Here is a 15,428-nt window from a genome sequence, read left to right as displayed (position 1 = left end):
GCAAACCAAACCCAATCTGGCTCATTCAAAGTGTGAGAATGAGACCTGGGATGCCACTGTGGGAACCAGCACACAGAGAATATCCTCCTTTCCCAGGCCCAAGAGTGGCTGAGCCAGCTTCAGGCTGCACTTCCAGCTCCAGCTGCCTTCCAGGGCTTTAGCTCAACTGGCACGCTGAAAGGCTCTGCGGTTTATCAGCAGCGCAATAACTGCCCATGCGGCTCGGGCGATTTTGGAGGTGGAAGCACTCCAAGACACCCTCTCCTTGGGGCTGCTCCAGCTTAGAAAGCAGCAGTTGGAGTGTTTAACCAGAACAGAAACTTTCTGAAAAGGAAAAATGCAGGATCACCAGTAAGATGCAAAGTGAGCCTAACCAGATGGTAATGATATTATAAACAGCTTTTATATTACAACAGAAGGTTTACAACTATTAGTGAAAGACATGAGAGGGGGACAGCCTACTTGTTTGTTCTGCTTAGCTCTAGTTAAGAAAATGAATGGGACCATGGAACAGATGCAAAATGGCAGTGTTAGTTATGGGCAACGTTATTTTCGGGCTTCTTGAGCGCCGCCTGTTTAACAGAATGAGCACTATCTGGCTCGAATCCATAACAGCAGCTGCTTCTACGGCCGAATAGGAGGCTTGGATTTGCAAGAGAGCCTTCGGAATGCATAAATCAAAGTACAGGTCAATCAAAGTTCATTTCAGTGGAAAGAGATGGGATGCATTTCAGAGTACGGCTACATTTCCTGGAGGGGGACAGGCCTGTAGCAACAAACCGCTTGGAACGGCTTCCTTACTGTTGTGTGATCGAAGCAGAATCTTAGAAGTTCCGGTATCTGGGACAGATTTGGAAGCTTCCATTCTCTCTTCCTACAATTCCTCCAAATTCTCTACTGTTTTCACTTCAGGGTTCCTTTTCAGATCTCCAAACTCTCCCTTCTGCATTTACATTGGACCCAGGTGCGATGAAGGCAAAACAATAGATGCTATTTCAAGAGGGTTATTTGATCTTTGGGGGGTTTGGGATTGGGGAATAGCCATTGTTTTGGAGCCTGGGATCCAGGCAGAAACGCTTTGGCTGTACTTAATTTAAGTTTCTGTGGTAATGAAAGATAGAAAATGCAAAGGCTCCTGGAGGCAGCATGGTCTCTGAATATAGGGAGAGGGAAATCCCTACAATCAAGTGTTCCAAAAGATCTGGCCACTGTGAAATACAGCTAAAATTAGCTTTGATAACACCATAATAATGACTGTTGATCATTAGCATTCACTGGGCCTTGTTAGGTGCCACACGTTATTGCTGAACGCTTCAATTCATTACCTCCTTTGATCTGAAAACAGCCAGAGAAAGTAGGCATTAAATGGACATTTATACATGAGAAAGCTGATGCTCGGAGAAGTTAATTTTCCTAAGTTTCCCAGCGTGTCAGTTGTGAAGCCCATCTAGTGCTCTTACTCATCTTCCTCTCCTGCTTCCCCAGCCTCGACTGGAAACAGTTGATTCAGACACTCTCAAATGTCTCATTCAATGCATTAGTAAATGGTTGCGACTGGTGTTCCCCGACCAGCTACTATGGCCTCACTCCCCTGCTGTAAGTCCTCCCCATTGACTTCTGGGATAAGTTCAAGTGTCTTAACATCATTTAGAAGGACCATAATAATCTGGATTCAGCAGTTCTTTACTCTCCTGCTTTGAGTCCTTACACATTGTTGTTGCTTCAGCTACATCTGCTACTAGGACATGCCATACCCTCTGGCCTCCTGCTTGGTTCATACCCTTCCTATAACTAATCCCAGCGATACCTCCCAGACAATTTCAAGACCAAGGTTGTTAGAAGCATTCTTTGAGCTCCCCAGGCATCAATGGCTGCCTCTGCATTCTCTTAGCATTTTGTGCATACCCCTAGAACATCCATTGTGCTGTTAATTATTGATTTTCTTCTGTTTTCCTTATAAAGGTGGTGACTGATTCACAGGCAGGCAGGGACTGTGTCTCTTTTAATTAAGAACAGGCTGTCCTTAGCACAGTCCCTTTCACCTCACAGACACTAAATGAACACTGACCACATGAGTGAATGAAAAAGACTAAACAACATCTAAAAACCATGCTTCCACTGCACTTTCTTTTGGGGATTTCTTTCAAAAGGGAGATAAATCCTCCAGCACCACTCTGGGTTCTGTGCTAGTGAAGAGGCAAAGCCCTGTGGAGAGCCCCATTTTGCATGATTTACCAAGCTAAGTAGATCTCAGCTACCTTCCTTGCAGAGTGAAAAGGCCAAGACAGGGGTAAGGTGCAAGGCAGAGCAATGAAACCAATGACACTGAAAGATACGCTTAGTACGAGTATTATGATTATCATTGTTAGGCACAGGGATCGTGGGGGAAAGGTCTAAAGGGGAAAAAGTGAGCCGAAGGAAAGCGATAACTGAAAGTAGGATCTGTCTGGCTTTTCCCGAGCTCAGTTGTTGCTGAAACTCCTTCCAGCGCGTGTGCTCAGCCTGGCTTTGGACCTGCAGCATCGCCACCCGTGAGCTCCAAACATGTTCACCCCTGGCTTGGCTTTTTCACTCTGCAAGGAAGGCAGCTGAGATCTGTTTAGCCTGGCAAATCATGCAAAATGGGGCTCTCCACAGTGCTTTGCCTCTTCCCTAGCACAGAACCCACAGTGATCCTGGAGGCCTTATCCCACTTTGGAAAGAAACTTCCAAAAGAAAGTGCAATCAAAGCCTGCTTGTACAGAGAGGGATGCAAATGTTGGCAACATAAAGTCAGTTGCTTGGGAAATAACAATGAGTAGAAACCTGTGCATATTTTAAAATGTTGGTTATATGTTTGGACAGAATCATCCTTCCTGGCTGTACAGTTGCATGTAACTATCGATTTGTTTAGACTTTGATTAGGAATCGTGAACACATTGCCTGACATAACCATGAACTCTAGGTCTAGATGGAATCACAGGTGATTCCACAACATGGACAATAACTCATTATTGGTTTGGATGAAATTATAAACAGCGGAAGCTCTCTTAACCAAGCTCCAATTCACCAATTCACTGTATTAACTGTGGCTCTCCATCCTCTGTGAATTACGTTGGGCGATGACAGCGAATGTGCTCGATTCATCGGTTTCTCTCCAGCGCCCCTGTGAACGCCTGCTCTTGCTACCTCTTGAGTTGTAAGCTTAAAAATTTAGAGTTAATTACATTTATTCCCAAGCCTGTTTTGTCCCAGTTTTACTTGTTATTGTAACTATGTAATTTAATGAATCTTACATAACCTATGAAATATGAGTATAGTGTTTCTATGAAAATAAAATCAAATGCTTGGAAAGACTCACTAAGGGGGGTTTATTAAGCAAACATCTACTATTAATTATGCAGAGGAAAAACCCGACAGCATTGGGGAAAATAAAAATCTAGATGGGGTAAGCACTCTGATTGCATTGAATTTTTAAAATTCTCACTATTAAAACAAATAAACAAAATAACTCCTACAAGCAGAAATCATAAACTGTGTATTGTGGCTATGGTTTAGGCAAGTAAGTAAAAAGACTTGTAACTATAATCAGCAGAATATTCTTGTGAAAGGCCTTGGCTTCACCCATAAGACTGGCAACATTTTAAATTAAACATTTATATTATGGATATAAATATACTTCCTATAATTCCCCACATCAGCTGACTCTTTCAATTGATGGCCTTTTTCTAACTAGACCTGGTCTTACCATAATCAGATAAAAGGGCTTCTACTGCAGGGCCCCTCAGAGTGCGGTCCTTGGACCAGAGCAGCATCCATCCTGACAAAGTTTGTTAGAAATGCAGAATCTCACGCCCCATTTGGGGACAGTGCCCAAGAACTGTGTTTTTTTAAAAATAATGTTTAATTTTTAAATTACAGTTGATATACAATATTAGATTAGTTTCAGGTGCACAACATAGCGATCAGACATTGATATAAATTATGAAGCGATCACTCCTACAATTCTAGTGCCCGTCTGGCACCACACAGTTATCACAATATCACTGATGACATTCCCTGTGCCTACTTCACACCCCCAAGGCTGTTTTGTAACTACCAATCTGTATTTTTTAATCCTTCCCCTCTTCCCCAACCCCCACCCTCTTTCCCCTCTGCTAACCACCAAAATGTTCTCTGTATCTATGAGTTTGTTTCTGTTTTGTTTGTTCACTTTTTGTTTGTTTTTTAACAAGCTCTTCAGGGCATTCTGAGGCCCACTATATCCAGAGAAGCACGGCTCCAGTGGATTCCCACATTGCCGGAGGCACTGAAAACGGACACGGCCCTTTTAGACAGAAACGTGCTACAAGGCTGTGCATGGTGAGATTTCCATTTCAATCTGATCCAGCAAACTTACTGCTAGGAATATTTACTAATGAAATACTTCAAAAGAGGAAAAGTTGAAGAAAGATATCTATGCATAAGGACATCCATGATTGTACTATCCATAAAAATAAATAGTTAAAAGTGATCTAACTAAGAAGAGAAGAAGAGTAAATTATAGTCAGTAAATAAAAATGACATATATTAAGGGTTATAAAATTGTAATGTGTTTGTAAAATTAAGTAAAAATGTAACATGCACTATGATTATAATTACATAATATAACTATCAACTTGAAAATGACTTGTTCTGTTGTATTAGGGTGGTACTGGGTGCTAAGTTCATTTTCATCTTTAAAAATTATTTAAATACCAGTTGTAATAATGGTTAGATAACAACACTGTCTTAATTATATCATTTAAAAGCATCATTACTTAACTACTATGGTTTCAATGCACATTTTAAAGACCCTTTTAACTATGTAAAACTCTGCTGCAGTGTCTCTAGCCAGCTGTTGTTTGTAAAACATCAAGATCTAGTATCTTTTGTGACAGATGGGCAGTTAGAGAAATCAGTGTTAACTAAGGAGGCTATGAATACCTGAGTTATCCTCATCTTTGCGGATTTTGAGCTTCACCAGGTCTTCACACTGCTGGAGGATCTGAACCGCATCTTCCATGGAACAATTGTCCAGCCGAATGTTATCTATTGCAAGTAATTTATCCCCAAGTTCCAGGGTTCCGGTTCTGTTAATAAATGCAAAGCAACACATGAGTGGCGATGAGCACTTCACCAGGCCACTGAAGAGGCATTAAGCGTAACGTAGCAGTCTGTAGAGGAAAAGAGGTTCTTCAACTGTTTAAACTGAATTTTATTGACAACTCCCCTTTTTTCCAGTCTTATTTTGGATGGCTGCCATGACATTAAATTTCGGGGCATTAAAAACAGTTTTTTCTTGTGCTGTCTTCTATTAGAACAGGACAACACTGTAAGATTCCTAGGAAGGAAGATAATGTCTCGGGTCTATAGCCAGATCCCTTAAGCTTCTCCACATTGTTGTGCTACTCTTTTGATCCTTGGCAGTCTAGACACTAGGAGAGGGTTGAGGGAGTGAGGAAGGCCAAGGTGGTATGCACTTAGTGGAGGTCTGAGATGTGGTGCCTCTGCCGTTTCCACCTGCACAGGGAAACTCAGTGTGGCTACAGTGGGAAGAAAACCTGTCTGGAGTGGGGTGTTTCCACTAAGAGTTTAATACTCACAGTGGACCACTGCAGGTCTACTGAAGATTTTGCCATCATGAAATGAGAAAAAAATATGCATGCATATGTGTTTGTATGTGCATGTACTGTATGCGCACATGCTGCATGTGGATTGTTTCTGCTTTAATTTAGAAATGCCTTGGGATGCACCAGAAAACCCATTTTGCTTACCTGTGTGCCACACTGCCTTTTTTGATATCTGAGATGACTAGGGGGTCTCCTGGTTTTCTACTGGATGGTGCTATAAAAATGAAGATAGAATAGTCACATCCTTATATCCACGATTCACCTATTACTATACATTTCCTGTTTTATAGCAATTGTTAATGCAAGCATAGTTTGTATGTAAAACAGAGATGATCAACAAGTGAATTATAAATGTGCCCAATACGTCTTCTTGATGTAAAAATACCTTTACATTTTACATTAAATACCTTTTACAATAAGGTAAAAATATTTTAAAGTATTCATAAACTTAAAAACTAAAATCAAGTTATTTTAAATTTGTAATTGCAAAAAGCAACTGGAAAGCTGCCACCCATCAGATTTAAATCTGTTTTAGTCTGTGACTCTTGAGAGAGAGAGAGACGAAGGGTGGATGCTGTAATAAGAGAATGTTAAAAGCCACTGGGGGCTCTTGTTAGGCTCCCTTCTCCCTGCCTTTCTCAGCTCCTTTCAAGTTGGAGAGACACCATCGTTCATGGACATGAGCTGCATTACTCAAGTGTCCTGGGGTAGATGGGTGCATTGATTTAAAGTTGTTTTTTTTTCCCCCAGATGGAAATCTTTTGCTAGATATAGTATAAATCTTTAAACTTTGTTTACAAATTCATACCTAGAATGTTCTAAAATGTTTTGGAATATGACTATTTTATTTGATCGACAGTGGTAAATATTTGGTGTTACTTAATTATATTTTATGCATTTTCATAAAATAATCACATACACATAACTTTTCTTCAGTTTACAGATAAAACTATTATCTGGCACAGTGGTCAGTTTTGAGCTTCATACATTTTCTTAGAAATATTTCCATTTGATGAGAATGAAAACGAATTAGTAACGAGTCTACTTAGAACTAATCTTAAAAATGAACTATAATCCAAGTAAGTACAAAAATATCACCTTAATTTAAGAACTTAGAAAAATCAGCCCTGGCTGGTATAGCTCAGTGGATTGAGCTTGGGCTGCGAACCAAAGTGTCGCAGGTTCGATTCCCAGTCTGGGCACATGCCTGGGTTGCAGGCCACAGCCCCCAGCAACCGCACATTGGTATTTCTCTCTCTCTTTCTCCCTCCCTTCCCTTTCTGAAAATAAATAAATAAAAAATCTTTAAAAAAAACCAAAAAAACAACTTAGAAGTATCATTTAATTTAGGCTGGTACTAAAAATTAACCACACCAACATTTGTAAAAAACAATTTGCTTCCAGGAGGAGATGTTTTGCCAACCTAAGCCTGTAGTGATCATTAAGAGGCCCCTAAAGTAAGATTTTCTTATAAACACTCGGATCACCCCATAATAATCATAGAACCATATCGTAGCTCATAATCCCATCTGAATCCCAGGAAAATGTTTATACACGAGAACAGATGGTTTAATATCTCAACACAACATGGAAAGGAAAAGCAAACACATATACCAATACCTTACCCACTATCTAAATTAGTCCACAGGAAGTGTTAATGGGGCTTCATTCAATTATTATTCTTGGCTTCTAGCAAAGAATGTAAACATTCTATTCACTACAATTAATTCATAATTTATATCTCTACTCAATGATTTGAAATAATTCCTCTGGAGAAATATAAACATCTAGCATTTTTACTCATGTCATATTTTAGCACAGCAAATTGTTCTGGGCATGGGCACAAAAATAAAAACTTTGTTATTATCAACAAGTATGACTTTTCTAGCATCTGCCCATGAATTTACACATTCATATTTACAAAAATGAATATTTTGCCAAATGGAAGTAACCATCACAGAACACTCAATATTTCCCTTGGTTTCAAAAAAACCCTCCATGTTCCACTGAAATGGTCTGAAACAAAACAATAGTAGAGGCAAGAAAATACATTAAACCCAGCTGTGTCTTCTTTGTAACAGGAAAAGAGCATAGTGGCCTCCTGGACAAACTCGCACCAATCTGCAGAAAGGTTTGAAACTTCCTATGGTCTACAGACAAGTGTGGTGGTCATTCTCATGTTTGCTAGATCCTTCTCTTTCTCCTTTAACCAAATCCATACCTGAGGTTTGAAAGGTTCATCCGGGTGGATGCCCACTGGAGTGACAAAGTTGAACCCATAAGTGGGTCCCAGTCTCTGTGAGTTCCTGACAGTGTCACCACCGAGCCTACCAGGCACATTAAATGTGGCAATGCATGTTTGGGGACTTGGTCACGGTTTGTATACCCTGAGAAGACGTCACACACCAGCATGCTTTGCTTGGATTATGGTGCTTAAAAAATTAAATTAGTTGCCAGCATATCAAAACTGCAGGCTTCATATCAATGTATACTTTCTTTAAAAAAAATTGGAGGGACGATACGGATGGTACACTGGTTACCAGGACTTGGCAGCCGGAATGCTTGGGTTTAAAACCCTGGCTCTGCCACTTATTAGCCATGCGTGCCTCAGCATGCAGTCTTCAGGCTCCTCAGTTTCCTTCTCTGCAAAACAGGCGAGGAAGACAATAGTGGTGCTTATCTCATGGAGTTTCTGCTGTAAGGTTGTTTTCACACGTAAAGTGATTGAACCAGTGCGTGTAGAATGCACTATGTAAGTGTTACTGTTATGATTATCCAGCCACCCTGGACTCACTTTCCCACGCCCCCTCGGGATGGAGCCTCCTGTCTCCCTTTTGTTCTCTTTTTAAAATGTTTCTCAAATACAGTTTACATTCAATATTATTTTGTATTAGTTTCAGGTGTACAGCATTAGTTTCAGGTGGTTAGACAATCATATTTTTTACGAACTGTTCCCTTCAATATTTCCAGTACCCACCAGGCACCATACACAGTTATTACAATATTATTGACTGTTTTTCTGATGCTGGACTTTACATTCCTGTGGCTACTTTGTAACTACCAATTTATACTTCTCAATCTCTTCACCTTTTTCACCTGGCCCCCCAACGCACCCCCTCCTCTGGAAACCATCAGTTTGTCACTGTTCTCATCGGAAGGATCTCACTCACGGACTTGTCTCACTCCTGAGGGCTCCTGAGTTTGTATTTGAGTGAGAATACGCTAGCACTCAGTGGTTTGAATTTGATCAGAGTTCTCCACAGAATTATTCCTTTAACACGTAGTTATTGAACATCAACTATGACCTAAGCACTTCTGCTTTGGGCACTGGCTATGAAACCCCAGAAAAGTTGGATAACAAGGAGAGGCTGGGCTAGTTAGGGAAGAAACAGTTTTCTCTCTTCTGAGAAGTGATTTCCACTAGGAAAGCCATACAGACATGCCATGTGGGGAGGAGGTTACAGTAAATGCGGAAAGAGTGTGGCTTAGAAAAGAAGGGCAATAAAAGGTTGTTAAGTTCTGAAAAAGAAAGAAAAAACCATCATAGCCTTTTGAAATCTTGATATAAGTTGGGTCAACATACAGAATTAAAAGGCTGACAAAACAGCAAAATCCCATGTTACAGGATATATATAAAACTCAAAATACAGTCTTTTCCCCACTCATAGTTCATAACATAACTCTAATTCAAACTCTTCACTTGTATCACCAATGTCAGTTGTTTTTATCGTTACTAGAGATGCATGTTTTAAGTCACCTATAAGCTTTTCCAAAGCTCATTGTCATGTCTTTGACAGCTTGTCTGGTATCCCAAATCACAACTACCCATTTGGGTAGCACTGTGTGTTTCTCATGCTGCCCGTAAGCACACATTCTTGATCCTCACAAGGAAACTACTTGCTAATTTTTAAAATTTACTTTTTATTTATATAAAAATTACACATGCATACAATTTAAAGAGTTAAAATTCTAAAAAAGCAGCCCTTATTTTTGCTTATTCAGATGCAATCTTTATATAGTGATACATACCAGATGCTGCTTACATATTGCTCAATAGCATACAACTACTAACACTTTCAGTGTTATTTACTTTCTATTATAAAAAATGAGGAGTTAGTTTTCTTCTACCTCCATACCACCATCATACTCATGTATGTTTCTATTTTTATGAAATATCTTTTTCCCATCCCTTTACTTTCAGTTCGTATATGTCTTTTAATACAAAATGAGTCTCTTGCAGTTAGCAAATGTAAGGGTTTTGTTTTGTTATCTATTCAGGCTCCATTTGTCTATTGATTGAAGCATTTAAAAAACTGCTGATAGATATGAATTTATTGGTATTTTATTATGAATTATTTTTGTCTTTTTTCTTCTTAGAGAAGACTCTTTAACATTTCCTGTAATACTGGTTTGGTGGTGATGAACTCCTTTAGCTTTTTCTTGTCTGAGAGTCGTTCATCTGTCCTTAGATTCTAAATGATTGTTTTGCTGGATAGAGTAATCTTGGTTGTAGGTCCTTGCTTTTCATCACTTTGAGTATTTATTGCCAATCCCTTCTGGCCTGCAAAGTTTCTATTGAGAAATCAGCTGACAGACTCATGGGAGCTCCCTTGTACATAATTAACTGTTTTCTCTTGTTGTTTTTAAGGTTCTCTTTTTGTCTATAACCTTTGGCATTTTAATTATGATGAGTCTGGGCCTCTTTGGGTCCATCTTGTTTGGGATTCTCACCCCCATGATGGGAATGTTGGCATGCCTGAAGTTGTCCCAGAGGCTCCTTTTATTGAACGCTATCCTCGTTTTTTAAATCCTTTTTTCTTTTAGCCATTCTGATTGGGTGATTTCTACTTCCTTATCTTCCAAACCTTTGATTTGATCCTCTGCTTCATCTACTCCATTGTTGACACCCTGTAATGTATTCTTCATTTTAGTTAGTGCATTCTCCATTGCTTTCTAAATTATGGAGCTGCTGTTGAGAAGTCTGATGCCATTCTGATTATTTGATTGTTATTTGTATTCTGATACATTGTATAAAAACTCCCTCTTTCTTTCTGCCACTGGAAGTCTATACATTTGCTTTTTTTGCCTTAGTGTTTTTAAAACTCATGATGATGTGCCTTGGTGTAAGTCTATTTTCATCCATGACTCAAAGCACCCATCAATTTGGAAACTGATGTCCACCAATTCTAAGAAATTTTCTGAAATTATTTGGTGCTTTACTTTCTTCTTTCTTCCTATAATGGCTAGTATTAGGATATTGTGTTATTTGGACTCATCCTGTATAATTCCTACTATTCTAGATTCCTCATTTATTTTTGTTCTAGTTTTTTCCTAAAAACTTCTACAAATTTTTCTCAAATTTATTTTTTCATATTTTATTGAATCTTTCATTTATGCCATATTATTAAGCTGCAAGAGCTCTTTGTTCTCCTCTGTATGTTATTTAGCAAGAGTAATCATTTCCTCCTTCCTGTGGATATAATATCTTAAGTTGCAAATAATGTTAATGACAGTGTTTTCCTTTCTTCTTCCTGCATGTGCTGTTTTTATGGTCTTCTTCTCTATTTTTGGTGATAGTCTTGTATATTAGATTCTTTCTTCAAGTGTCTTTTTTTTTCTGAGCTCTTTGTTCACATTAGAGCATGGCTCTAAAAAGCTGAAACTTGGTGCATCTAAGTGGAGCTTATGGACTTTGGTCTTCACTGTCTAGTTCAGGCCAGGCTGTTTCTTTGGGCCAGATGGCCTCGATTCTTTCTCTTGTTTGGAGGGTATTAAGCCTGGCTGCCTGGGTTCTTTGAGCAGCCTGAATATTCATCACATAAACTTTCACCTACTCTGCTTTCAGAGCAGCCCTGCTATACTCCGTGGTGCCCTCCTAGTCCAGGGACCTTCTATGTCATGCTTCCCAGAGAGTAAAGCTAGGCTTCTGTCAGGAAGGAAAGGACTGCCTAGCTGTGCTAAGTGCGAGAAGGCATCTGAGGGACTAATTCATTCTTAACAGACTTCCAACCAGCCCTCTTGTCTTAGTTCTACCATGACTCTCACTTAGAAGTTCCTGATTTCACCAATTCCTGGGCCTGTTGGGAGTTTAGGATATAAGTCAAGTTCATTGTCAGTTTTCTCTTCTGCTTCTTTAAATTCATCCTTCTCCATCTTCTTTGCCATTTGCAAATTTTGTTGCTGGGTCTATTTTCCTTTTCCTCATCTCTGTATGTTTCTTCTCCCTTTGAAAAGTCTATACTGTAATTTTAAAATGGGGTGTGGGGTGGGCAGCAGAGCTAAATGCATGAGTTCAAGCTATCACCTTTGACTCCTGAAGTTTTAAAATTACTAGTTATCCCTTGCTATCAGAAACTTTTCTTGGGTGAATATGGATTCTTTTCCTTTCATATAGTTGTTGGAAGAGGTAGAAAATGACAGTATCTATCTTTTGCTTTAAAAAGTTTGCATTAGAAGACAGGTGAAATCTTCTGAATTTTGTAGTGAGTTAAATATGAATCAAAATTACTCCAGGAACATTCTATAACATCTAGCCACTCATAGAATATACTCTGTTGGTCAAAGTACTTTGCTCAAAGGGTCTGACAAGTGTCCAAATGTCATTGGACTAAAACACACACACACACACACACACACACACGATCATTCAGTTTTACTTTAATTTCAACCACATATATATTACTTGACAAGTAAGACAAGTTATTTGATTTGAAGTGGAATAGTGAGTAGAGACTTTATAGCAAAGTTGGCAAAAGACTTCAGGGGAAAATGACAGATTTGTTGTGCTTGTCATGAAGACTGCTTAGTGATTTTATGTATTTATAAAAAGCAAGCCTTTGTTCTTGCAAATAATCCAGTCACAACTAAAAAGGAAAGCCAACAAATTAACCTCACTCACAAAATGCTGTCTTATGCTATTCTACCATAGTATCTGGGAAGGTTCATCAATCAGATACAGATGGGGATAAGTGGTAATGAGACAGCAAAGCCAATGTTAAGTCAGACAGATGGGTTTGAATCCCTGTTTAGCCTTTATAGCTCTGGGGTTTTGGGCGGGTTATCCACTTAGCCTTACTTTCCTCTCTGTAAATGGGCATAGATGTCACAGAGCCACTTTGAAGATTAAATGGGAAGATACATAAATTGCTTAGAGCCATGCTTGGAACAAAGTAGACACAAATTCATTTGATAAAACCAAAAAAAGAAAACATCAATATCAGAAGAGCATTACTGACAACTGCACATGGCAACCAGGATTCTCCAGCTTGAAAGTCAGGTGGGCTGCACTCTCTGACTTCTGATAGGGTGAGGGGTCAGAACTTCATGATGCTACTTCCAGTCCCAAACCTCATCCTTTTGCTAGGTTGGTCTACTTTATTAGTTATGATAAATTTCTCCATATTATAGCAAAACATCAATGAAATTAATGCCTGATGCTAATGTGCTATGAATGTCTTATCAAGAACTTAAGAAAATTAGTCTAAAACTGTCACTACATCCCAATTCAGAGGAACTCATTTCTCAGTCAATTAGGTATAAAGAATGAGTCTTGAGCCAAATGTGAAAGGCTCTGATGGTATGTTCAGAGACAAAAGCCTGTTTCTTGCCACTCAGAATTTTCACAAGGTAAAGGAGACAAAAGAGGAGTTGGTATAAGGAAAATGAGAAACATCCATGAACCTTGGCCATACCTTGGTTTCACTAAGAGCACCTGTGTATATTTGAGAAAAGGGTCCCTTGATTTTCTAATTTTAGCAAAGTTACAGTTGGCACTAAATTTGGTGGGGTAGTGCTTTGATTAAATATTTCTTAGGGTTGTGTGTGTAAAGTAAGTAATAATTAGCATAATGGCTATCATTTTTAGGGTTATAGTTATATATAAATATATAGTTATATATTAATTGTATAAGGTATTTTAGGCACTTAACATATACAAACCCTTTTAATATTCTCAACCATGTTACAAAGAAGCAATAAGCACACCATTTTATAGACAAAGAAACTGATTACAGAGAGACTGAGAGAGCCAGGGAGTGGGGTAGTCGGGGTTCTGAGGCCCTGCTCTTATTCATTTTCCAAGGCAATGAATAAGATTTTTAAAATTTAATCTTTAATGTATTTTTCCATTACCATTTAGTCCCTTTATACATCCCTTCCTCTAGCAATAACCACACTGTTGTCCATGTCCATGAGTCCTTTCTCTTTTTTGCTCAATCCCTCCACCCCAACCATGCCCCTGCACTAGCTGTCATCCTGTTCTCCATCTCTGAGTCTGTTCCCATTTTCCTTGTTAGATCAGTTTGTCATTAGATTCCACGTCTGAGTGAAGTCATATAGTATTTGTCTTTCTGGGTTATTTCACTTAGCATAATAATCTCCAGTTCCATTCATACTGTTTCAAAGGGTAAAACTTTCTTCTTTTTTATGGCTGAGTAGTATTCCATTGTATAAATGTCCCATAGTTGTTTTATCCATTCATCTGCTGATGGACACTTGGATTGCTTCTATATCTTGGTGATTGTAAATAACACTGCAATGAACATGGGGGTGCTTATGTTCTTTCCAATTAGTGTTTTGGGTTCCTTTGAAGATATTCCCAGGAGTGAGATCACTGGGTCATAAAGCAGTTCCATTTCAATTTTTTGAGGTACCTCCATACCACTTTCCACAATGGCTGCACCAATCTGTATTCCCACCAACAGTGCAAAAGGGTTCCCCTTTCTCTACATCCTCACCAGCACTAGTTGTTTGTTGATTTATTGGTGATAGCCATTCTGACAGGTGTGAGATGGTATCTCATTGTGGTTTTAATTTACGCTTCTCTGATGATTAGTGATGTTGAGCATCTTTTCATGTCTATTAGCCACCTATCTGTATGTCCTCCTTAGAGAAGTGTCTCTTCAGGTCCTTTGTCCACTTTTAAATTGGGCTCTTGGTAGTTTTGGTATTGAGTTTTGTAAGAACTTTATAAATTTTGGATATTAACTCCTTATCAGATGTATCAGTGAATATGTTATCCCATTCTCTGGGTTATCTTTTTATTTTGCTGATGATTTCCTTCGCCGTGCAAAAACTTTTTAGCTTAATGTAGTTCCATTTGTTACATTTTCTTTTGTTTCCCTTGCCTGGGAAGATATATCCTATAAAATAGTGCTATGAGCAATGTCCACAATTTTGCTTCCTCTGTTTTCTTCTAGGATTTTTATGGTTTCAGGTCTAACATTTAAGTCTTTGATCTATTTTGAATTTATTTGTGTGTGTGGTGTAAGGTGGTCTAGTTTCATTTTTCTGCACATATCTGTTCAATTTTTCCAACACCATTCATTGACAAACTATATTAGCCCACTGTATATGCTTGCTTCTTCTGTCAAATAGTAATTGACAGTAACCAAAGGGGAGGGAGGAGGGGATAATGGAAGGGAGGGGGGAAGGGTTTTCAGAACAACTGTAAAGGACACATGGACAAAACTAAGGGGGGGTGTGGAAGCAAGGGAGGGAGGTGGGTTTGGCTGGGGTGGGGAGGGAGTGGTGGGGGTAAACACAGACAACTGCAGGGGCTAATTGAGCATAATTAAAATATGTTAATTGACTATAAAGTGTGGGTTTATTTCTGGTCTCTCTATTCTGTTCCACTGATCTATGTGTCTATTGTTATGCCAGTACCAGGCTGTCTTGATTACTATGGCCTTACAGTATAGTTTCACATTAGGTAGTGTGATTCCTCTAACTTTGTTCTTCTTTCTCAGGATCGCTGTTGCTATGCAAGACTTTTTGTGGTTCCACATAAACTTTTAGAAC

The 15,428-nt window shown here is 38.9% G+C and overlaps 1 protein-coding gene across 9 annotated transcripts in view; it reads right to left on the bottom strand.

The window, feature by feature from the left end:
* The window catches only part of GRIP1 (glutamate receptor interacting protein 1), a 664,666-nt gene that overhangs the window by 42,209 nt on the left and 607,029 nt on the right, over positions 1-15,428 (bottom strand). For all 9 annotated transcript variants that reach the window (XM_036018708.1, XM_028532026.2, XM_036018706.1 and 6 more), the window contains 2 exons: positions 5,775-5,844; positions 4,945-5,090 (listed from right to left, as the gene is read on the bottom strand). In XM_036018708.1, the coding sequence (XP_035874601.1) occupies positions 4,945-5,090; positions 5,775-5,844 (216 nt within the window). The remainder of the gene's footprint in view (positions 1-4,944; positions 5,091-5,774; positions 5,845-15,428) is intronic.

Source organism: Phyllostomus discolor, chromosome 2, assembly GCF_004126475.2.
Source record: "Phyllostomus discolor isolate MPI-MPIP mPhyDis1 chromosome 2, mPhyDis1.pri.v3, whole genome shotgun sequence".
NCBI classification, from domain to species: domain Eukaryota; kingdom Metazoa; phylum Chordata; class Mammalia; order Chiroptera; family Phyllostomidae; genus Phyllostomus; species Phyllostomus discolor.
Note: the sequence above shows the minus strand (reverse complement) of the source record. Positions and strands in the feature narration are given on the sequence as shown.